Source organism: Leucopleurus acutus, assembly GCF_964270905.1.
Source record: "Leucopleurus acutus genome assembly, chromosome: 1".
NCBI lineage: Eukaryota > Metazoa > Chordata > Mammalia > Artiodactyla > Delphinidae > Leucopleurus > Leucopleurus acutus.
Genome location: NC_139142.1, coordinates 167,131,160 through 167,156,585, shown reverse-complemented (window position 1 = coordinate 167,156,585; position 25,426 = coordinate 167,131,160). Strand labels below are relative to the sequence as shown.

The 25,426-nt window shown below is 39.1% G+C and overlaps 1 protein-coding gene across 3 annotated transcripts in view; it reads left to right on the top strand.

Moving 5' to 3' along the window:
* SEC11A (SEC11 homolog A, signal peptidase complex subunit) overlaps positions 1-22,946 on the top strand; it is a 50,738-nt gene extending 27,792 nt beyond the window's left edge. The window contains exons 2-6 of one of the 3 annotated variants that reach the window (XM_082841548.1): positions 171-280; positions 5,062-5,211; positions 14,964-15,083; positions 22,012-22,069; positions 22,258-22,942. In XM_082841548.1, the coding sequence (XP_082697674.1) occupies positions 171-280; positions 5,062-5,211; positions 14,964-15,083; positions 22,012-22,069; positions 22,258-22,308 (489 nt within the window). In that variant the 3' untranslated portion in view covers positions 22,309-22,942. Of the gene's footprint in view, positions 1-170; positions 281-5,061; positions 5,212-14,963; positions 15,084-22,011; positions 22,070-22,257 lie in introns of all 3 variants that reach the window. The other 2 variants (XM_082841550.1, XM_082841549.1) reach the window with 2 other exon arrangements.
* Positions 22,947-25,426: the final 2,480 nt, after the last annotated feature.

The window sequence follows — 25,426 nt, the reverse complement described above, 5'->3', positions numbered from 1 at the left end:
GGTGGGGATGTTCTGGGATGCTGATGGTGTAATCATTACAGTATTTTAAAGAGTTTTCTTAGAACTTCAGGTGCCCTAATAGTACTACTTAAAACTTTAAAATTGATACTACTCAGTGCTTTCCTAGGCGAGGATAATTATGGATCTGATATCTTCTCTTGTTCTTACAGCTCTATTATCAAGTCCTAAATTTTGGAATGATTGTCTCCTCGGCACTAATGATCTGGAAGGGGTTAATGGTCATAACTGGAAGTGAAAGTCCAATTGTAGTGGTGCTCAGGTAACAGTTTTTCTTTTCAAGGCATGGAATTGCATGGCATTACTTGGGAGAAAAATTGAAGTGTTTAATAACTGATGTATCATTCCTTTAGACACTACTCTTTCCCAGAAGACGGCCTGGAAGAAAATTTGTTAGTCTTTCTCACTTGTGAGAAATTCTAAACCTTGTTAGGCACTTTCCATTCAGATCCCAAAGGGCTCATGACTTTTCTATGAAATGTTTATGTGAGCTTTATTTTTGGCACATCTGTTAAGAAAGTATTTCGGTATACTTTATTTTCCTGAAATCCTTCTGTCTTCTTACATTCTTTACTTTGGAATATCAGGAAATTTAATTTACAAGATTTACAAGATTATATATCATCTTTACAAATTAAGAATTTTTCTACAGCATGTTTTCAGTGTCAGTATAGAAGCATCACTAATTATTTCCATGTTTCCTGCTGACCTTTAAATATCACTTCTAAATAGACTTCAGGAATTCTGAGTATATTAATGCCATCTCTTAAAGTGACAAATAGTACTGACTTTTTTTTCTCCACTGTCTTCCTTCCCTATCCTTGTACTCATACTCTTAGGGATTTAAAAACCTAATTTAGCAATTCATTTTTGGAGAATTACCACTTGGTGATTTATTTGAATCATTGTAGTTCTGTCTTATTTGGGGCTTAATTATGTAAGCTATCTCAAGTCTTTTCTGGAGATAATGGAGTATAACTATAAAATAAATTGAATCATTAACATTACCTAAAGTCTAGATAATAGTACATTATTCTTAACAAGATGAACTTGACTCTTTCATTGTCATACTAGGATATACTTCCAGCAACAAGTGGTTGGAAGCACTGGGTGGCCAGTATCTTACTCCTCCCTTACTCATACCCATACCCTCGGTCTGAATTTATTAGTAATCAAATGCAACTGTGATTTTAGAGATACAGTGAAATGTCTGGAGTTTATTACCTGGGAAAACATTTAATGTACTATTCTAGGGGTATAGAGACTTGGGTCTCTAGCTTTTTCATTGTCTAACTACAGCCTTGGGCAAGTCATTTATAGACTGAACCATAGTTTCCTCATCTGTAAAATGAAGACTAGACCTAGATGATGTCAGAAGACTTTTCCAGTTTTAAAATTATGTGGCCCTAAGTTCCCAGTCTTGAACTCAGTGGAGAGCTTCAATTTGTGAAGTGTTCAAACACTAACAGAAGGAGAAGCCACACTAATTGGCACTGTGGGGAAAAGCTGTAGAGAGAAGGCCCAGGGAGGCTTCTTTTGAAGATTCTTCTGGAATTATTTCAGAGTGAGTTCTGTTCAGTGGAGATGTTTAAGTACAATCTAATGACCTTTAAACTGGGAATGATGGAGTGAAGAGGAGATTAGACTAAGCACCTGTGGAACATTTTGGTGGTCCTGAAAATATCAGTTGGGGCTTAAAAGGAGTGTTTGGATAAGTTATTTGGTAGCTAGGTTATTTGTATACTAAACTTTTCTGATTGCTGGTTTGGAATAAAGAAAAAAAATGAAAAGAGACAGGTCATATTAGAAGAGAATCTGGTCAAGACTGGAGGGAGTAGTCATTAGAGAAAGGTAATTTATGTGATTGGGTGTTATTTATGTGATTTCATAAAACTTCAAGGAATATAATTTTTACCTGGAACCAAATGTGCCTCAGAGGACTCAGGCCAACTGAGAATCCAGTTTTAGGACTTTCGTGAAACCACTGGGGATAAAGACAAAAATACTTTCTTATTATTTATTTTATTAACTGAAGTTTCAGGGAACATTGAAAACTGATTTTTTCCCCCTTTGTGAAGCTGAAGTCAGTTTAATTTATTTTTATTTTTATTTATTTATGGCCAAGCCGCGCAGCTTGCGGGATTTTAGTTCCCCCACCAGGGATCGAACCCGGGCCCTCTGCAGTTGAAGTGCGGAGTCCTAATTGGTGGACCGCCAGGGAATTCCCCAGTTTAATTTATATATAAATTATTTATATATAACTTCTTATAAAATTGATCATGATTGATGTATTAAATTTGAAAGTATCGTTTAATCAGATAACAGTAAGATGTTTATCAATAATTTATTTAATTTTTTAAAAGTTTCCCCTGGTTATTTCTTTAATGATCCTCTTACCACATGCTTTTATCTGTTTTTAATTGCCATCTGTATCTGAATTATTATTTTTTTTTTTGCGGTACGTGGGCATCTCACTGTTGTGGCCTCTCCTGTTGCGGAGCACAGGCTCCGGAGGCGCAGGCTCAGCGGCCATGGCTCACGGGCCTAGCCGCTCCGCGGCATGTGGGATCTTCCCAGACCAGGGCACGAACCCGTGTCCCCTGCATCGGCAGGCGGACTCTCAACCACTGTGCCACCAGGGAAATCCTGTATCTGAATTTTTAAATCTTTTTTTTTTTCTAATCCAACTTTATTCCCTGAATCTACACTCTTGTTTTCGTCCTACACTAACATCTCTATCTGGATGTTGACCAGGCATTTGAAACTCCACCTAATAAAAGTAAAATTCATCTCCTTTTCCCAAAAACCTGTTCTTCTTCCTCCTATTTCTGTGACTATCACAGCCATCTGCTCAGTTGCCAGTGTTAAAAACCTAGGAGTCATTCTTGATCCCCTCTTCTGTCATAGCCAGTTGGCCATCGAATTTGTTATTATCCCTCTCTCTATTCTACCCTTTTTTAGCTGTCCTCCCTGCTGTTATTCTATTTCAAGCCCTCATTTCCTGCCTGGGCTGTTGTAACAACCTTTAAAAAAATGCTTTTATAATCAGAAAAAAGTTAATATACTTTCATTATATGAAATGTTGAAATCACAGAAAAAATCTAGATGAAACTAAGTCACCCATAGTTCTGGGATATAATCACTATTAACATTTTAGTCTGTTTTTTCATGTATATTATTTCTTACATAATTGACGTAATTCTGTATGTGTATCCTTTTCTCAATCTTTTCCCCTTATCATTCTCCAGTGTCCATGTTTTTAATAACACTTTTAATAATTACCAAGTATTCACTTGTAAGTAATAGCCTGGACAACTGGTCTCCCAATTTACCTTCTCATCTTTTTCAGTTTACTCATCAATTCAATAAATATTTGAATGTCTTCTATGTACTCTGTAGTTTCTGAAGTGATGTTTCTTAAATGCAAATATGATAATGATACTCTCTGCTAAAATTCTAGAGTATCTCAGAAGCAGTTTAGCATAGTGAGAGTGAACCTCCTTGGTTCAAATCTCACCTTTATCATTTTTTTAATTTACAACTCTAGGCCATTCTAAGCCTCAGTCTCCTTATCTATAAAGTTGGGATAATAATAGTACCTACATCATAGAGTTGTTCTGAAGATAGTTTTAAAAAAACTCTTAAAATTGGCACTCTGCATATAATAAGTGCTCGATAAAGATGAGTCATTCACCCAGAACAACTCAGCTTTTATCTATTTCATTTATATCATTTTCAAGCAAGGTTTTATTTGAACAAAGGATGTCACTGATTTTAAAAAAGAGCCAAAATAAAAACTTGAAAATTTCATGTCTAGAATACCTTCTGTAATATTTTCACCAAACACATGTTCTATCTTTTGTCTGAACACCTTCTGAGAAAGGGAACTCATTGCCCCAAGAGGAACCTAAACAAAACTTTTAAGAATAAACGTGTACTGAAAATTCACATTTCTAGTGGTTCCCGAATTTTGCTCATATTAGAATCACTTGGGATCTTTACCGAATACGGATGCCTGCTTCTCTCATCCACAGACATTCTGATTTAAGTGGTTTGCGATATGACCTGAGCGTGGGGACTTTTAAGTTTCTCAGGTGATTCTTGTGTGCACCAAAGTTTGGGAACCACTGCCATATTCCCTTATGTATGTAGAGGGACCAGAGTCTTCAAACAGAAGTGTTTGGACTTTGTCATTTTTGCTGTATTGAATTTTTTTCCTTGTCTTCTGTTTTTTCTTACTAAATTTATTGTTGATGAAAACTGGAGCTTGAGTTTCTGAAAACAATACTGATGGGCTACTTCTTTATAGAAAGAAAAGTTTCATTAATTAGTGCAAATATCTTAGGACCTTTGAAGAACTTGGTATAAGGTAGAACAGGTGAAAGGTAAGAAGACACTCTAGAAGTTTGTCATCCGTAATTACCATGGAATTGAATTCTTTGCTTGTTTCTGAAATTCTTAGGCAAAAATCTCTGGTCTTGTCCTTGGTTTTGTTTCTTGTTTCTCTTTTTTAAATAAATAAATTGATAGCGCAAGCATTATCTCTGTCGCTGACTGTTCTTTGACTTGATGAGCTGTTTTCCTTCTTGTTGGGTTGAAACCATAAGGTCATCTTGGTCTGTATCTTTATAAATGTCAGGAAAAGATGATCCAGTTCTCATCTGAATATCTTTAGCGTTTTCAGATGAAGTGAGAATAAGGACAGTGATTATAAAGTTCACTCTTTTATATATTGTTTGTCACTTGAAGTTTTAAAAGGTTAAAGAATTAGTAACATTGCCCTTTTCAAAATTTAAGCTCCTTTGAATAGTAATGGTTGAAATGGAACTAGTTATGAAGGCTATTAACTAAAGGAAACCTGTAGTATAACTAGTCTGAGGAAACCATATTTGGAGGACAGTACACATTTTATGTTGATATATTTGTTAAGATATTAAGTATATTCCAAAGGTGATACTTCTAATTGTTTGTTGCATATCTAACGTTGAAAGTAAATTTAATCTCAGGCTTTCTTTTGCTATTATATTCTTCTTTCCCTCCCAGTGGCAGCATGGAACCTGCATTTCATAGAGGAGATCTTCTCTTTCTAACAAATCGAGTTGAAGATCCCATACGAGTGGGAGAAATTGTTGTTTTTAGGATAGAAGGAAGAGAGATTCCTATAGTTCACCGAGTCTTGAAGATTCATGAAAAGTATGTGCAAACTATATCTTCTCTATTTTAAAACATTTTTATGTTTTAGTGTTTGCAGCATTTAATTTTGATAGCCTAAAGATTAAGAAAGGGTGGGGAACTCCTAGGTCCTTCTTCCAGTCCATTTTTATGAATGTCTGAAGGTTTGGTGAACATTTGGAAGACTAAATACTTATTTAGTAATTCATTTTTCCCTGAAGGCTTTTCTGGAGGGTTTTCTTGGTTCCCTTCCACTTCCCAACCAGATCAGTAACCCTGTTTGTATATAGCTCCAGAAAAAACATGACAAAAAGGTTGATCCCAAATAGAATCTTCTGATATAATGGACGAGGTAGCCCTAGCCTTTCAAAAACAAATCTTTAAGGCAATCTCACAGATATTTTAAATAAGAATAAGTTTGTCAACTTTTTCAAATTCCAAAGAAAATTTCTGAAATCTAAGTTATTCTTGTAAATATAGACTCTTGCGTTTTAGAATTGAAAAGGATATATGTAAAACCTTGAGAATCCCCTGGTGTGGAGGAGGGACATAACGATGAGCAAAAAATGTCACCTCTCTGGGTCTCAGTTTCCCTGTCTGTAGTAGAAAAAGGTTCAGGAAGATGAACTATAAGATCTCTGGGTTCAATATTTTAAGATAACTTCAAATGGAGTATAATCTGTAAAAATTTTGGATCCCTCTGTTGTATACCTGAAAACTAATATAATATTGTAAATCAACTATACCTCAATAAAAAATAATAATAAAGTATGCAGAAAAAATAAAAAGATCTCTGGGCTCTAAGCCTATGCTTCCCTGTGCAGCTACATATTCCTCACCCCCTCCATTCCAAGTCTGTAATATTTCTAGTTAAGGAAAACTTTCAGAAGGAAGGAAAGAAAGAAATGAAGGAAAAGGGAGTGTCCTGGAGGACATACAGAGGGAAGTAAAACAGTGGGAGTGATGTAGGTTCTTGAGTATGAGGAAGCCCTAAATAGATACTACCTCATGTTTACCACCCTCTCAAGTGGTTTACATTCTCCACTTCCAGAAGAGGGAATTGACAACTGTTTTTTTGAAAAATCCCTGTAAACATTCTAGCTTAGAAGAGTTCTTTCTTCACTGATAAAATAAAGATCTTGGGCTTCCCTGGTGGTGCAGTGGTTGAGAGTCCGCCTGCCGATGCAGGGGACGTGGGTTCGTGCCCTGGTCCGGGAAGATCCCACGTGCTGTGGAGTGGCTGGGCCCGTGAGCCATGGCCACTGAGCCTGCATGTCTGGAGCCTGTGCTCCGCAATGGGAGAGGCCACAGCAGTGAGAGGCCCGCGTACTGCAAAAAAAATCAATCAATCAATCAATAAAATAAATAAAGACCTTACTGCTCTTTTTTTTCCATACTTCAGTATATTGGAAGATTATAGTTTTTATATTGCATTCTATTAGTGACTAGGAAGGAATAACTTAGTTTTCTTTAATTTTACTTTTATTTATTGTGAAGGTTTATTCAGTACAGGTAGTGTTTTCCACATTCTCAAAGTATATTTGTGTTGTTTGTTCTCAGCACTACCTGTTGTGAACAAATCAAAACCAACTTTCCCCTGAATTTATCAGAAAAAAATCACACCCTGCTTTGGGTAGAGCAGAAGTTGTCCATTTTTATGTGTGATCTTTTGACATTGAGTTATTTATTTATTTATTTTAGAATAGGTTTTTATTTATTTATATTTATTTTTGGCTGCGTTGGGTCTTCGTTGCTGCGCATGGGCTTTCTCTAGTTGCAGCGAGCGGGAGCTACTCTTCGTTGTGGTGCACGTGCTTCTCGTTGCGGTGGCTTCTCTTGTTGTGGAGCACCAGCTCTAGGCACACGGGCTTCAGTAGTTGTGGCAGGTGAGCTCAGTAGTTGTGGCTTGTGGGCTCTAGAGCGCAGGCTCAGTAGTTGTGGTGAACGGGCTTAGTTGCTCCGTGGCATGTGGGATCTTCCCAGACCAGGGCTCAAACCCGTGTCCCCTGCATTGGCAGGTGGATTCTTAACCACTGTGCCACCAGGGAAGTCCCAAGTTTTTTATTTTAAAACAGTTATCTTATTTCAGGACAGGTTCACTGACAGATATATCAATTACAGATTCCTTAAATTTAACAGAATTGTGAACATTTTAAACTGTATGGTGTTCGTAATCTGACGTTATTGGTCATTTACTTTAAACATTTGAGATGCCTTCAATTAGCAGGCCTGTTTAAATAACAGATCCTATTAATCTTCTGAAGTTTCAAATTTCCTTTTTTGGGGTGGGGGAAAGACTAAAATACCTGGTTGTAATAATCATTTGATTTAATAGTATTAACATTGTTCTTAACTATGGGACCAAATGACAACCAAAATGGATTAAGTTTTTTTTTTTTTTTGCGATATGCGGGCATCTCACTGTTGTGGCCTCTCCCATTATGGAGCACAGGCTCCAGATGCACAGACTCAGCGGCCATGGCTCACGGGCCCAGCCGCTCCGCGGCATGTGGGATCTCCCCGGACCAGGGCACGAACCCATGTCCCCTGCATCGGCAGGCAGACTATCAACCACTGCGCCACCAGGGAAGCCCTGGATTAAGTTTTTGTAGTAAATGTGTCCTGAACGTTTTCAAGCTGGTTTTTGCACTGTTAACACGTTTCTATCATCTGAACCTTGTTTTAAGAAATGAAATCCTGAGCTTTAAGAATAGAGGTAGGAAAAAAAAAAAAGAATAGAGGTAGGAATTGTTCAGCTAACCTCTCTCTTGTCTCATTCCTCCTTCTCCATCTACTTTTTTTTAATATAAATTTGTTTATTTATTTATTTTTGGCTGTGTTGGATCTTCATTTCTGTGTGAAGGCTTTCTCTAGTTGCAGCGAGCGGGGGCCACTCTTCATCGCGGTGCGCGGGCCTCTCACTATCGTGGCCTCTCTTGTTGTGGAGCACAAGCTCCAGACGCACAGGCTCAGTAGTTGTGGCTCATGGGCCTAGTTGCTCTGTGGCATGTGGGATCTTCCCAGACCAGGGCTCAAACCTGTGTCCCCTGCATTGGCAGGCAAATTCTCAACCACTGTGCCACCAGGGAAGCCCTACTCTTTTTTCTAATAAATTTTACTTATTTATTTAATTTTTTTTTTTTTTGGAACCTGGACAGGGACTTGAACCCTGGGCCCTCAGATTAAAAGTTCCATCTGCTTCTTATGTAAATTTGTAAATATAACATAAAACTTTTTTTTCATGTATTGAATCTCCATCTTATGAACATTCTTATTACATTATTATTCTTAACACATGATGCTGTGTGAAATTGGAAAATACAAAATTGCCTGTAATCCTAGCATCCAGAGACAAAATGTTAAGTTGGGGGTCATTTTCTTTTTGTCTTATAAACATACGTTTTCCTCCCCGTGCAACACTGGGATCTGCTCAATAACTACCTTTTTTTTTTTTTTTAACATCTTTATTGGAGTATAATTGCTTTACAATGTTGTGTTAGTTTTTGCTGTATAACAAAGTGAATCACCTATATGTATACATATATCCCCATATCCCCTCCCTGTTGCACCTCCCTCCCACCCTCCCTATCCCATCCCTATAGGTGGTCACAAAGCACTGAGCTGATCTCCCTGTGCTATGCAGCTGCTTCCCCCTAGCTATCTGTTTTACATTTGGTAGTGTATATATGTCAGTGCTACTCTCTCACTTCATCCCAGCTTACCCTTCCCCGTCCCCGTGTCCTCAAGTCCATTCTCTATGTCTGCATCTTTATTCCTGTCTTGCCCCTAGCTTCATCAGAACCATTTTATTTTTTATTTTTTGGTTCCATATATATGTGTTAGCGTACGGTATTTGTTTTTCTTTCTGACTTACTTCACTCTGTATGACAGACCCTAGGTCCATCTACCTCACTACAAATAACTCAATTTCGTTTCTTTTTATGGCTGAGTAATATTCTGTTGTATATATGTGCCACATCTTCTTTATCCATTAATCTGTCGATGGACACTTAGGTTGCTTCCATGTCCTGGCTATTGTAAATAATGCTGCAATGAACATGTGGCCCATGCTTCTTTTTGAATTACGGTTTTCTCAGGGTATATGCCCAGTAGTGGGATTGCTGGGTCATATGGTAGTTCTATTTTTAGTTTTTTAAGGAACCTCCGTACTATTCTCCATAGTGGCTGCATCAATATACATTCCCACCAACAGTGCAAGAGGGTTCCCTTTTCTCCACACCCTCTCCAGCATTTATTGTTTGTAGATTTTTTGATGATGGCCATTCTGACCCGGTGTGAAGTGATACCTCATTGTAGTTTTGATTTGCATTTCTCTAATGATTAGTGATGTTGAACATCCTTTCATGTGTTTGTCGGCAGTCTGTATATCTTCTTTGGAGAAATGTCTCTTTAGGTCTTCTGCCCATTTTTGGATTGGGCTGTTTGTTTTTTTGGTATTGAGCTGCATGAGCTGCTTGTATATTTTGGAGATTACTTCTTTGTCATTTGCTTCGTTTGCAAATATTTTCTCCCATTCTTAGGGTTGTCTTTTCGTCTTGTTTATGGTTTCCTTTGCTGTGCAAAAGCTTTTAAGTTTCATTAGGTCCCATTTGTTTATTTTTGTTTTTATTTCCCTTACTTTAGGAGGTGAGTCAAAAAAGATCTTGCTGTGATTTATGTCATAGCGTGTTCTGCCTATGTTTTCCTCTAAGAGTTTTATTTATGGGACTCTGCACTTCCTGGACTTGATTTACTGTTTCCTCTCCCATGTTAGGGAAGTTTTCAACTATAATCTCTTCAAATATTTTCTCAGACCCTTTTTTTTCTCTTCTTCTTCTGGGACCCCCTATAATTCCAATGTTGGTGCAAGTAATGTTGTCCCAGAGGTCTCTGAGACTGTCCTCAGTTCTTTTCATTCTTTTTTCTTTATTCTGCTCTGTGGTAGTTATTTCCACTATTTTATCTTCCAGGTCACTTGTCTGTTCTTCTGCCTCAGTTATTCTGCTCTTGATTCCTTCTAGAGAATTTTTTTATTTCATTTATTGTGTTGTTCATCATTGTTTGTTTGCTCTTTAGTTCTTCTAGATCCTTGTTAAATGTTTCTTATATTTTCTCCATTCTATTTCCAAGATTTTGGATCATCTTTACTATCATTTCTCTGAATTTTTTATCAGGTAGACTGCCTATTTCCTCTTCATTTGTTTGTTCTGGTGGGTTTTTACCTTGCTCCTTCGTCTGCTGCATATTTCTCTGTCTTCTCATTTTGTTTAACTTACTGTGTTTGGGGTCTCCTTTTCGCAGGCTGTAGGTTCATAGTTCCCGTTGTTTTTGGTGTCTGCCTCCAGTGGGTAAGGTTGGTTCAGTGGCTTGTGTAGGCTTCCTGGTGGAGGGGACTGGTGCCTGTGTTTTGGTGGGTGGGGCTGGATCTTGTCTTTCTGGTGGACAGGGCCACATCCAGTGGTGTGTTTTGGGGTGTCTGTGAACTTAGTATGATTTTAGGCAGCCTCTCTGCTAATTGGTGGGGCTGTGTTCCTGTCCTGCTAGTTGTTTGGCATGGGGCGTCCAGCACTGGAGTTTGCTGGCCGTTGGGTGGAGCTGGGTTTTAGCATTGAGATGAAGGTCTCTGGGAGAGCTCTTGCTGATTGATATTACATGGGGCTGGGAGGTCTCCGGTGGTCCAATGTCCTGAACTTGGTTCTCCCACCTCAGAGGCTCAGGTGTGACACCAGGCCGGAGCACCAGGACCCTGTCAGCTGCACGGCATTGCGTTGACTGGCTCTCCATCACCGTGACCGTGGCAGGCAAGGTTTGTGGGCACGACTTCAGCTACCTGGGAAAAGCTCTGATATGACATCAGAACTTATTTCTGCAACTATCTGGAAAAATCCATACTTGACTTTTTCCCATCTTCTCCAGCTGTAGAATATCTGCCCTCCAAGCAGCACATAACCTAAACAATGAGATGTTTGCCTCAGTTGTTTCCCAGAAACTTGGAGTCAGCTGTGTCCTCAGTACTATTTTGTAACATGATTATCTCATGAGCATATGGTAGAATATACCTGGTATTACCACATATGCAAAGAATTCCTGAACTAAAAGATGACCTTGCCAAGTACTACTTAATACGATGGTACTAGGTCCATGAATTTGAATCTGTTCTTTGTGCCCAGTGTAGTTCATCTAGTCCTGCCTGTTATCCACGTGAGACTAATTTTGTGTCCTGAGCTATCTGACTAGGCAATGGAAAAGTGCACGTTATCAAGGGCTTCTCTCTAGTGCACTACTGAGCTCAGGAAAAATTCCCTTAACAGAAACATTAAGTAATTTCCGATATTTGGGGACAATAGGAAATTGTGAGAAAGTGGTTGGCATTGGAGTTTTTGTTTTTGTTTGGAGATTGTGTTATCCCCTAATCATTTTATCTTTTTAAAAATTATTTTATTTGTTTTTTTAAACTAAACGTGTTACAAGATATTAAATATAGTTCCCTGTGCTATACTGTAGGTCCTTGTTGTTTATCTATTTTATACGTAGTAGTGTGTATCTGTTAATCCCAAATTCCCAATTTATCCCTACCCCCTGGCATTGTTATTTAAAAAAAAAAAAAAAAGACTTAACCACCTCCTGCACTGATTATAGTTAATACTGTATTTTTAATTAAGTAAAAAAAGGAGGGCTATGAGATATGCATGCAGAAAGGTTATATGTACTGTGGCAAACAGCAAAAAACATCTTCTTTGAATCCTTCTCTCCCCTTGCCTATTTTTTGCTTTCCATTTTCTTCCAAAATGGACGAGTTAGGAAAGCAGAGATAGTGAAGTTTGTTTTTTAATTTAAAAGGTGAGATAGCTATTAAATGTTTATCAGTTGACTTAATTTTCATGGATAGCTCCTCGTATTAGCCTGTTAGTCAGCAATTCGTAATACTTACATTTTTCCCACATATAAACTCTTTATCTTATTGTATAGCCTACTCTAATATGTATTTAGTAAGTTCAGCCTATAGGTAGTATTATAATTTGATGATATTGAATACTGGCATGTGATCAAGTATTTAGAAGGAGAATTCTCCATTGGGGTGACTTAGTCCTTTGCTTTGCTTTTTCTGTGCAGATAGATACATTATTTTGCACCCATTTGGCTCTTGGGGTCTTACTTTATCTTATCTAAGTTATTTCCTCCCTCCTAACATCACAGTATTGTAATGGTTGAATTTTAAGTGCTTTGAGCTCCTTGGAGATAGATAATACTAAATATTTGGTCCCTATGCTAGCGAGGGAAAAGTCCCATATAAACGTGTTGTCAATCAGGATTCGGTGCTCATGGGTTGTGAAGTGCTAGAATAGGTCTTCATAGTAGGCTTAATAGGAGCTGGTTGCCACCAGAGAATATTTCTTGCACTATTTTTTAAAAATTTTTTAAAATTAATTAATTAATTGATTGATTAATTATTTTTGGCTGTGTTGGGCTTCATTTCTGTGCGAGGGCTTTCTCTAGTTGGGGCAAGCGGGGGCCACTCTTCATTGTGGTGCACAGGCCTCTCACCATCGCGGCTTCTCTTGTTGCGGAGCACAGGCTCCAGACGCGCAGGCTCAGTAGTTGTGACTCTTGGGCCTAGTTGCTCCGCGACATGTGGGATCTTCCCAGACCAGGGCTGGAACCCGTGTTCCCTGCATTGGCAGGCAGATTCTCAACTACTGCGCTACCAGGGAAGCCCTCTTGCACTATTAAGTAGATGAAGGAAACCTGTGCTTTTTCAAACAGCTGTAGTGGGTCCTGATTACATCCCAGAGGGTGGGAAATTGTGTTTGTTTGTTTGTTTTGTTGACAAATTAGTCTTTGGGAATAGCTCAGATCTCTCGTAGCATCCCTTTCCTTTCCTGGGGAGTTTCCCATTTCCCAGCTTTTCTTTCCTCATACTTTACTTTTCTGCCTCTTTTCTTGGTGTTATTTCCTGGTTGAATGGACTCTTCTTCCTGCTGCTGCTGACTTTCACTCTGCAGCTAGCCCCCCCTTGGCACCTGTCCTCTTTTACCCTCCAGGATTTTTCAGACATTCTTTCACTTACTGAGTTGTCAGCTACAGATTATTTTTCTCTGTATATATTAGCATTTCTTCTAATTGGAATCTCATTTTTAATGAGACTGTTTGCACTTAACTGTTTTTGTTGTTGCAGCACCTCCCAATTTAGTTTTATCTGCAGATGATTTAGTGTCTAGTGAACCATTTTCTGGCTTAGAATCTAGGTGGATATTAGTCAGTAGGAGTTAAAGCTATTTTTCTTCTTTCTAGTGTAGCTGTTAACCCAAACTCACTTGAGTTAATTTTTTTTTTTTTTTTTTTTTTTTTTGGTGGTACACGGGCCTCTCACTGTTGTGGCATCTCCCATTGCGGAGCACAGGCTCCGGACGCGCAGGCTCAGCGGCCATGGCTCACGGGCCCAGCTGCTCCATGGCATGTGGGATCTTCCCGGACCAGGGCACGAACCCGTGTCCCCTGCATCGGCAGGCGGACTCTCAACCACTGCGCCACCAGGGAAGCCCTTGAGTTAATTTTTTAAGATAGTCTTTATCAACTGTAAAATGCACTTTGCTTTCAGTTAAATTTTAAGATTACTAGAAGCCTCATGGTTCTTTAGTAGAATTAAATTAATAATTATCTGATCGAGTAGGATGATGTTTCTATAGACCCTGGCTTGTAAAAGTAGTGCATGTTTGTTGGAGAAAAAAAATGAGAAGCTAAAAGCCAGCTAAAAAAAAGCCATAGATAGCTGCTGTTTACACCTTGGTCTATCATTTTAGACCTTGTTTAATATTTTTCTTTTTTACTTTTTTTTTCATATGGAGAATTTCTAACATGCACAAAAGTAGACAAAACAGTATAATGAACTTCCATGTACCAGTCACCTAGTTCCAATAATTATTAATCTATAGCCAATTCTGCCTACATTGCCACCTCTTCCCCTTCTCCTGCCTGTATTATTTTGAATTAAATCCTAGATATCATGTGGTATATATGTAAATATTTCAATAAATAGCTATAAAACATAACCAGTGAGCTTTTAAAGAGTATAACTGTAATTAACATTCTTACACCTAAAAACATGAACAATCATTCCTTTGTATCATTAAGTTTCCAATCTTTGTTCAAATTTCCAATTGTGTCTTAACTTTTTTTAACAATTTGTTTGAATCCAGATTCAAAGAAGGTCCTCAGTTGCAGTTGGTTGATATGGCTTTATAATGTCTTTTATTTAAATCTGTAAATTCCTTCTCTAATTTTCTTTGTCCCTTGCAATTTATTGGTTGAAGAAACTGGGTCATTCTGTAGTTTCCCACAGTCTTCGTTTGGAAGATTATATCCAAATGAAGTAGTTTAATGTGTTCCTTTGTGCTTTGTATTTCCAAAATTTGGTGGTTTGTGTTTATTTTAATATGAAAATGATATTATACTGTACATGCTATTTTGTAATATTTTTTCACTTAATAAAATTTGTATGATCTTCTGATGTCATTAAATTTTCTTCTGTATCACCGGCCTTAATGCTTGCATAGATTTCAACTCCTGTTAGACTTTGTTTGCTTCCAGTTTTTTCTTATTGTAAATAATATAGCTATGAACATCCTTTTAGCTAAATAAATAATTATTTTGATATTGGGAATGATGATAAAATGCCACAGTTCCACAGGAATTTTCAGTTAACATGAACAAATTTTGTACTTTCAAATGGCATGAAGGTATTTGGTGACTTGGGTTTCCCTTACTCTTTTAAGGCAAAATGGACATATCAAGTTTTTGACCAAAGGAGATAATAATGCGGTTGATGACCGAGGCCTCTATAAACAAGGACAACATTGGCTAGAGAAAAAAGATGTCGTGGGGAGAGCGAGGGGGTAAGTATAGAGGGGAGATTTACTGAAACATTGGCTCTCTCGATCATAGTGTCTGATCATACACAATGGAATATAATGGCTTGGTCCTGGTTCGGCCAAATCACCTTGTGTCCTTTGAAAAAGTATGCTTCTTAAATTGCATCTGAAACTTCAGGTTTACTGCTCCAGAAGGGAGGATATGGGGTGCTATAAAAGAACAGAATATTAGTGATGAGGATGAATTAGAGTGACAATTTAAAAAATTCATTTGTCTGTTTAATTCATTTCAGAAATGTTACTGGGCACCTTCCATGTACTCTGACGTCTAATACTGTGCTAGGCTCTGGGGATCCAGAGCGGTATTAATCCTGCTTCTTGAAACTTACATTTCTTAAGTGTTTACTGAGTCAACAACTTAAAGTGTTCATCTAGATTAATTTCATCATGTTGATTTATTCCATATTGTTTTATTTCTAGTTTTGAAATTATTGAGGTCAAATGAAATTTAAAAGTTATATTAAGCCTGTTTATTTCAGATTTTATCAGGAGAACAGATCAGTGAAGGACAGGAATTGTAAGTTACTGGTATGAGGAAGTATGGGATTATTACTACCTTCATGTTATTAATACTATTAACAATAACTCACATTTATTAGGGCTTACTCTGTGCCAGAGACTCATTCTAAGTGCTTTCTTCACAAGTATTACCTCATTTTAACCTGAGAACAACCCTAATATTTCCATTCTACAGATGAGGAAACACAGACATGTTAGGTTGTTTATCTAAGTCACACTGATGATAGTAAGTGGCTGGCTGACTCCAGAGCCCACCCTTTTTACCGTCATAGTAAAATTACTGGTATAACACTTCTGAGATGGGTAGCTGCTTGTTCTCACTCTTTAGATGCTACATGGCACTCTTATCCACTGTCAGAACACCTGCTCCTTCTAACCTAGAACAGACACTGTGGATTCAGTGATTCCACTAGTGAACAGTGGAGCTGAGGAGCTGTGTTCCCATAAAGAAATAAATTCAAGTTATTAAGTAAAAGCTGCCTTGGTTACAGCAGAAGAGATGTTCAGTTTGGGGCCAGAGAGATCGGATCAGAAAAAGCACCAATGTGTTTTGTCTTCAGCAGACCTGGTTTTTTGTGCACACCTCCAGTTCAAGGGAACTTGATTTCCTATGATGGAGCTAAACATACTTTTATAATTCAAATTAGATTATCAGTGCTTCTGAGAAGTGATAGTCCCCATTTCCCTCAGTTCCCAAGGTGCTGCTAATATCAGCCTCTTAGAGTCTTTTTGCTTTTCCTTTAATTGCAAATGTACAGATTCTTGTAGAAACATAAGGAAATAACAGTCATCAAAAAGCAGAGTCACTTCTTTCCTTTCAGTTCCTTCATAAATATTTAATTTTTTGGTTTGTGTTCTTTTAGCCGATATGTGTAAAGATGCAGATCTTAATGTGTAAGTGTGTATACATAAACACATTTTGTGTACGGGGAGAGAATGGTCACACTGCTTATAACCTCTTTTTTATCCTCCAATGTTATTAGTATCTATAAATCAAAAGATTTATTTCCATATCATCATTTTCAAATCTGTATGCTACTCTACTGTGTGCAAAGACCATATTTTTATTTAGCCAAAATCTCCTATTGTCAGATGCCTTTGATTGTGAGCAGTGTTATGATGAGCATCCCTGTTACATATATCTCAGTGCCTCTGCCCAGTCATTTCTTCACAGTAAATTCTTATACTTGGAATGACCTGGTGAAACATAAGCATATTTTAAGGCTTTGGACAAATTTTGTTGTACAGTTTATTTGTACTCCTCCCAGAGGGTCCCTTTATCTGGATCTTGATTCTTAGGTGTTTAGTGTAGCTCTGTCTGCTCATTCTGGCCCCCTGTTTGGGTAAAAAATGCATCATCCTATGGAAGGGTGGAGGAACCAGGCTTTCTTTTACTCAAGTAACTTGTCTTTTCTAAAGAATTTTTTAAAAGTCCCAAACTATGTACAGTGTTATTTCTAAAATCCCAGCATTGAAAGTTATAGGCCTTTTTCTGGTTATTAATTTTAAAAATGTTATAGTCTGGTACTCTCTTAATTAAATAACTTTGCATGAAGTATAAACATCTGGGACATGAACAGCAGGAGCACAGAATCTTAACTGTTACAAGTTCACTTTCCGTTGATTATGTCACCACTTACCTTGACACATAATGAGGCACATCATCTCCTTTTGTGAAAATTGTGTTTTTTAAATGCTAAACTATATTTCAGAGTCAGACTGTACCCAAACCTTGGAATTTTTTTTTTCCAAACAGCTGCACACTAAAAAATTTTACACTGAAGCCTAAAGCCCTAAATAAAAACAAATTTAAACAATTTTTTATTGAAATATAATTCACATATATTAGGATATAAAATTTACCCTTTTAAAGTGTACAGTACAGCGAGTTTTATTATATTCACAAAGTTGTAAAACCATCACCACTGTTTAATTCCAGAACATTTCCTCACCCCAAAAAGAGAACTTGGTACTGATTTGCAGTCACTCCGCATCCCTTTCTCCCTGCAGCCCCTGGCAACCACTAATCTACTTCCTGTCTCTATGGATTGCCTGTTCTGGACATTTTATATAAACAGAATCTTACAATATGTGGTCTTACAATATGTCCGGCTTCTTTCACCTAGCGTAATGTTTTCAAGGTTCATTCATGTTATAGCATGTAATAAAACACTTTTAGAAAGTGAAACTAATACTGAACCAAGTAAGAATAGGGGTGATTCTTTCTAAATTCAGGTAGTTGAAAAACACAAGAGAACCTGTTAGTCAAAGACGAGTAGAAAGCAACAGGAAAAGAGGACGAAAACCTGGCAGAAGATCAGGGAATAGAGAAATATTGACAGCGAAAAGAAGAATAAAAATAAAGGAAGGAGCAGAGTAATTGAGCTCTCTGTTGACTGAAATCAGTTTTATGGAGGAGGCTTTTATTTATTTATTTAATTTTTTTTTGGTCTGCATCTGGTCTTAGTTGTGGCGCACAGGACCTTTGTTGCCACGTGCGGGATCTTCAGTTGTGGCATTCGAACTCTTAGTTGCGGCATGCATGTGGCATCCAGTTCCCTGACCAGGGATTGAACCCAGGCCCTCTGCATTGGGAGCATGGAGTCTTAGCCACTGGACCACCAGGGAAATCCTGGAGGAGTCTTTTACAATGTACTTTTTACTTAGCTTGAAACAGACCGTTCCGGGATAGAAACAATGATCCTTTTTAAGGCAGCTACTGGGGTCCAAACTTCCCAGATGTAGATCCCTTTTGACATCTGACAGATTATTTTCACCCAGAGCATCAGCAGATAGTTCTTCCTTCTGAGGCTCCTTTCTTGGCAGCACCTTTGATCCCAAGAACTCCCAGGGACACGTATTTACCCCTACTGTACCTTCTAGATGTTAACTTGCCACAGGCTGGTGTTGAGGTTGGCTTTGTGGATGGCATTTGTTTTACTTATTTTAAACCTCTGCTTATTATCAACTCTGCTTTAGCAGAGTTTATCTGAACTCAGTAGGAAAAAAGTGCAACTGATTTGAATTTAAGATGACTGATGATAGCAGCATCATACACTTGATTAGCGACTCTTGACTGTCTGTGTCCATGGAGGAAAACAGTAGTATAGGTAATTAAATCTTTTGTTTGACTTTGGACTGCCTGTCATATTCTGGCAACCTTATGTTTTGCTTCTATTACTCCTAAAGATCAAGTTGCTTCTATTTCACACTTACGGTGGGCAAGGAAAAACCACCGTAGGGGGGGAAAATGTTTCCATGGATAACCCATAAGCAGACTATGTGATCATTGTGGTTCTTTGAGCATAGATATCATTGTATGGAGGTAACAGTGAAAGTCTCTACCCATGAGCATGGCTGCTGATTGATCATCAGGCCAGAATTAGCAGTCTGATGTTTTATTTATTTAAAACAAAATTTTTTTTTTTAGATTTTTATTTTATTTTCTTATTTTGGGCTGTGTTGGGTCTTCATTGCTATGCATGGGCCTCCTCTAGTTGCGGTGAGCGGGGGCTACTCTTCGTTGCGGTGCACAGTCTTCTCACTGCAGTGGCTTGTCTTGTTGCAGATCGCGGGCTCCAGGTGCATGGGCTTCAGTAGTTGTGGCACACAGGCTCAGTAGTTGTGGCTTGTGGGCTCTAGAGCACAGGCTCAGTAGTTGTGGTGAACGGGCTTAGTTGCTCCGCGGCATGTGGGATCTTCCCAGACCAGGGCTCGAACCCGTGTCCCCCTGCATTGGCAGGCGGATTCTTAACCACTGTGCCACCAGGGAAGCCCCTGATGTTGTTTTAATAGAAGTCACAGATGCTTTTATAGCTTTTAATCTGCATTTTACTGTAAGGCATTTGCCTTTATGTTCTTAAATTTAGACGATTTTCCTTCTGAAAGACTGGAAACTGTTGCTTTTATGAAGATGTTATAAGTGAGACAAAAGAAATACAGTTGTTGCATTAAAAAGAAAAAATATGTGTATTAAAAATATAGAAAACCTTTATCTACCCTCCTAGAGCTTAGCTAGGCCATTCTGTAGTGACTGTTACTTTTCAGCTCTTAGAGGTCCCACGGGCTGAAAATAAAGCATGGGCCCTAAAAGGGGATATGATTTGTCACCACATGCCTGTTCCATATATCTTGCTTGCTAGAACTGTGCTTCTTGTACTTTCATGTGCAGAAGCGTCATTTGGGCCCGACCTTCCAGAGGTGCTCTGACTCAATAAATCTGGGAAGATAGAGCAATCTGCACTTTTTAAGAAAATTATTTATTTATTTACTTATGGCTGCGTTAGGTCTTTGTTGCTGCATGCAGGCTTTCTCTAGTTGCAGCAAGTGGGGGCTACTCTTCATTGCAGTGCACGGGCTTCTCTTTGTGGTGGCTTCTCTTGTTGAGGAGCACGGGCTCTAGGAGTGTGGGCTTCAGTAGTTGTGTCTCGCGGGCACTAGAGAGCAGGTTCAGTAGTTGTAGTGCACAGGCTTAGTTGCTCTGCGGCATGTGGGATCTTCCTGGACCAGGGCTGAAGCCCGTGTCCCCTGCATTGGCAGGCGGATTCTTAACCACTATGCCACCGGGCAAGTCCGCAATCTGCATTTTTTTTTTTTTTTTTTTTTTTTTGCGGTACGTGGGCCTCTCACTGTTGTGGCCTCTCCCGTTGCGGAGCACAGGCTCCGGACATGCAGGCTCAGCGGCCATGGCTCACAGGCCTAGCCCCTCCGTGGCATGTGGGATCTTCCCGGACTGGGGCACGAACCCGTGTCCTCTGCATCGGCAGGCAGACTCTCAACCACTGCGCCACCAGGGAAGCCCCGCAATCTGCATTTTTAATGAGCTGTCCAAGTGATTCTCACAATGGAGGTGTAGGTTTTAAGAAACATCAACTTATGCGAATGGGAGTTTGGGGATGGGGAGAGAGAGATGAGTCTGGGTAGTGCTGCCAGAGGGAGAGGGGCAGGATGGGGTGAGGACAGGAGACGGGAAGTAAGAGAGCTCTTAAAAGGAAGTAAAATGCACCAAAGACAAAGCTTCTGTTTTTCAAGATTGCCAAAGCCTCTGATGGTTAGAGGTGTTATATAGGAGGTAATTTCTGTTTGTGTACCTTCGGTGTGTGCTAAGGTTGTGGGTGCCCTGAATAAAAGTATCTGGGATATTTTAAAGTATGCAAAGGTCAACCTCCCTTCTCTAGGACAGGCTCTAGGATGGTATCACCCAGTCCACTCTGGAATCCAACAGTAGAAGAGGAAGAGAAAGAAGAAAGTTGTATATTTCTAAATGCTATTTCCTCCCACATCTCTCTCTACCCTGAATTCTTATGATGTTGAAGAGTCTTTTGTTTTGTGGGGAGAATTGAAGTCCTGGGAGGAAGTGAAATCCCCAAGGGAAAGAGAAAAGAAGAGGCCTGGATATTCCAGCATTCAATCAGGCAGTATTTACTGGATGCCTGCTATGTGCCAAGTGTCAAGTTTGGCCTTGAAGATACAGTGGAGAAGAGATTGGCACTGTTTTTGCCTTTATAGAGCTTAGAGTCTAGTAGGGGAGACAGACACTATCCAGCTAGTTAGGCAACTAATTCTGTAATTAAATTCATGATGCAGACTTCAAAGGAAATATATGAGGTGATATGAGATTATTTAACAAGTGGTTTTACCTAGTTTGAGGGGACAAACTTTAGGGACAAGAGGAAAGCAAGAGCTAGTGAAAAAGCAAAGGTGTAGCAGCCAAGAGGTAGGTAGAGAAAGAGACTGGTATGTTACAGAAACCAAGGAGAAAGATTTCAAGGGCAGGTTTCTGGTCATCAAAGTCAAGTGCTGCAGAGATGAAAAGGAAGGTAGGAGCTGAGACTGGTCTTCTGCATACAATGATTTAAACTGTTCTAGAAGAAGTTTCAGGATTAAGAGAGCCAAAGCCAGATTACACGTGGTTAAAAAATGAGAGGGTGGTGAAATCTTAAGTACTATAATAGAGCTGTACACTCACTTTTTGGACACTTAACATGAAGTACCTTGTAATGTTCTGGCTGTGTTTGCCTTGTCTCCCCAACTAGATTGACAACTCTCCACAGGTTATAACAACAAACCCAACCCCTAACACTGAATCAGCAGGTGGCATTAGAGTCACCAACTAGAGGTCAGAGACCTCAGATCTGGTACTGGTTCCACCATGTACCTTGCGCATGAGCAACTGTTTCCTCATCTATAAAATGGCTATACCCCTAACTTCCCTATCACATGGGCTGTTGAAAGTGTCTAATAGGACAGTATATACAAATGGATTTTGTGAGCTGAAAATTAGTATTCAATGGAAGATATTGAGAATGTTCAGTAAATGATAACAGCTACTTAGAAAGTTCTGTGATGATCAGTTTTTTGTTTGTTTGTTTAGATTCGTTCCTTACATTGGGATTGTGACGATCCTCATGAATGACTATCCTAAATTTAAGGTAAGATCCTGTACTATATGTTTCAATAATTTTGGAAACCGTTAAATGGATTACAGTTAAAAGATGGAAGACCAGTTGGATAGTTTAGTGATTTATCTTAGTCACAAAGACCAGTTTGTTAATTAACTCTGAGGATTTGTGAACTTTTAAAAGCTTCTCTGACTTGTGATTCTGTGTTTGTTTTCTAGTATGCAGTACTGTTTTTGCTGGGTTTATTTGTGCTGGTCCATCGTGAGTAAGAAGTCTGCCTTGCTGTTCCTGGAAGATGCTGTACTTTTTGTTCCTGAATGTTTGGAGTAGATATCAATCTGTGGTTGGTGGAATGGAGAACACATGTTGGCGCTTCTTGGTAGCACTGGTTTGCATTAGTTTATGTTTCCACACCAGAGTACGTGTGGGCGGGTGCATGTGCACCACAGCGTGCACTCGAGGGGACTTTTAATCACAGAATTTCATAAGTTGTCATTGTCATACTTTCGCATTTTTGTACATCAGTGAATTTTTTATATTAAAAGATTGAGCCAAAGCCCCCAGTGTTTGTATTTTGAAGCCAAGCTTCACTTCTAAAGTGCCTACAGAGTTCTGTAAATGAAAATGCAGCTCTGCACGAGTTTGAAACTGTCATTCCTCCTTATAATGGGAATGGCATATACTGAGGTGGTCGTCGTCTTAACTTTTCAAAATTTTAAATAAAAGACTTTGCATATCGAAACCCCTTATCCCTGACTTGTGTTTGTTGGGAAAGCTTTTGATATTTGCTTTCCTGTGCTGGTTCTTAGCGCCCTTGGGGAGATACAGGCTTTGATGTGAACAATTCTTCAGCCAAGAAGGTTGTCCTAATACTGACAACTGGTTTTTGTTTGTGTTGTTTTGTTTTTGTGAAGCAAAAGTAGCCGTTGATATTCGTAAGAAATCTTAGTCATAAAATTGATTCTTCATTAGGGGGCCTCAGATGTGTATAAACCCAGCTGGTTGCCGAGAGGTTCAGAAAATCTCACTTTGCTGTAGACTCATAACCTTTTCTACACTTGAGACGTTCTCAACTCTTTCTACAAGATGGTAGTGAGTATTAGCATCTGGGGAGGCATGAGGAAGGTGCTGGAGGGCAAGTGTGCTACTTGTTTTCTTTAGACTCTAATTTGCCTGAACCTGTTCTTGTAGGTGACTGACTTTGCTTTTCTCTAATGCAGACTTTAAGAAGGGAAGGTTTAAAGTAGTAAAGGCAAAGCCCACCTGTGTTTTTTCTTTTAATATTGAGACAGGGAAATAGGGAGCATGGGGTAACTCAGTGTGTTTAAAGCACAAAATACTCTTAATCCTCTCTGTTCTCTTTTTGTATTAGTGTGAAATCTCAAAGTAAGCAAAATGTTGGGCTAAATGAATGGTTTCTATTATTTGTTCAACTGAGGTGGAAATCAGCCCGTACTTTAATGCTAATGGAATGAGAATAGGGACAGTTAATCTTTTGAAACCCTCCCCTGTAGAGATGGGCCATCCTAAATCCATTATCCAGGCTTTAGCCTTCAGACTTTGGATATGGGCTCTTAATGATATCAACAGAGTATGAAACTTGGCAAATTATTGCTGACAGGTGCTTCTTGAACTTGTCTTTGAAGTCTGTATCGTGCTTATGTTTTCTCATGAGCCAAGGAAAGGAGAGTGCTGAAATGCGCCCCCCCCCCGCCCCGCCCCTCTCCCACCTCCGTGTGTGGCCAAAAATTGCTGCTTCCTCCATTTTTCCCTCCTAGTAACCTGCAGATGACGGGGTTAATTGTTCAGCCTAAATGGTGCCCTGGCTGGTTTTGTACCAGCCTTTCAGAGACTTCTCTGGGAGAGAAGCAGTGTGTGTTCTCTTGGCAAAGGTTGGGATCCCAAAGTTCTTTGTGATCCTAGCTTGCCAGAGGGTAAACATCCTTGTGCTTCTATCTTCCGCTGTCCAGATTTCTCCTCCTGTTACACTTGTTGGGAGAGAAATGTTAATATTTTCCTCACTTGCATATTTTCACACCCAGTTTTGTAAAATTACTGTTTTTCCTCCTTTGCTGGATGCTGTAGTTTGAAGCAACAGCTAAATTCTCTGAAAAGTAACCAGATCATTTAAAAATATTTCAATCACTCTACTAGCCAAAAATAAAAAGATTAGTTGTGGAGACAGGTACTGTGTTCCCAGTTTTTATATTGTCTAGTGCTAAAACATAAGACTTAAAACTGGGAGATTTTATTAGTAAATATAATGTGTTGCGGGGTTTTTTTTGGGTTTTTTTGTTGTTTTTTTTTGCGGTACGCGGGCCTCTCACTGTTGTGGCCTCTCCCGTTGCGGAGCACAGGCTCCGGACACGCAGGCTCAGTGGCCATGGCTCATGGGCCTAGCCGCTCCGTGGCATGTGGGATCTTCCCAGACCGGGGCACGAACCCATGTCCCCTGCATCAGCAGGCAGACTCTCAACCACTGCGCCACCAGGGAAGCCCTATAATGTGGTTTTTGTGGGTTGTTTTTTTTTTTCGGCCATGCCAAGCGGCTTGTGAGATCTTAGTTCCCAACCAGGGATTGAACCTGTGCCCCTGCAGTGGAAGTGCGGAGTCTTAACCACTGGCCCGCCAGGGAAGTCCCAGTAAATATAATGTATTTCAGAGCTCTTTGGAAATGTAAGAAATGCCAGAGATGTTTAATTTGGTGTTTTAATGGAATTATAAGCTCTTTGAGATTTCACAGGGCAAGTGGGAAGTTAGGAGGGTTTAACCATTGTGAGTGAAGGGAATGGAAGAGGATGAGAATTGATAAAACTTCAAATGAGAACATAATAATGGGATTCTCTGTTGGCTGTTAGTCATCCACTCTCATTAGTCTCTACAGCTTATCTCCAAGTGCCTGTCCTCAGTTATATTCTCTCTGTTCCCACTGGACACTTCCAGTTGATTGTCCTGTCTTTAAACTTAAGCTCTTAGCAGTTCCTGCAAGCTTCCCCTCCAAATTTCCACTTTCCTTTGAAGGAGTATTCACCTAGATTTTTTTCATTTTCTTACCATATTTAGTCACTTAAAAGCCAACATCTACCCCTGTCATTCCATTCTCATTGCCATCCCCCGAATCCAGAAACATACTCAGGGGCTCCCTGTTGCTTGTGTGTCTTTATGTCCCAGTTTTCCTGTAACATGGCAGTCTGTACCTATTTTAGATCATTTCCACCTGTTAGTTCATTTTACTACTCCTTTCACCTTTAAAAAGTATCTCTTTTTGGACCATAAATTTTGTATTTACCCTACATATTACCTACGTTTGAAGTTCAAACTTTGAATTCAGCTAACATGAAGCAGCCTTTGCTATACCACTGTGTTTTCCCTTATATTATCTTACAC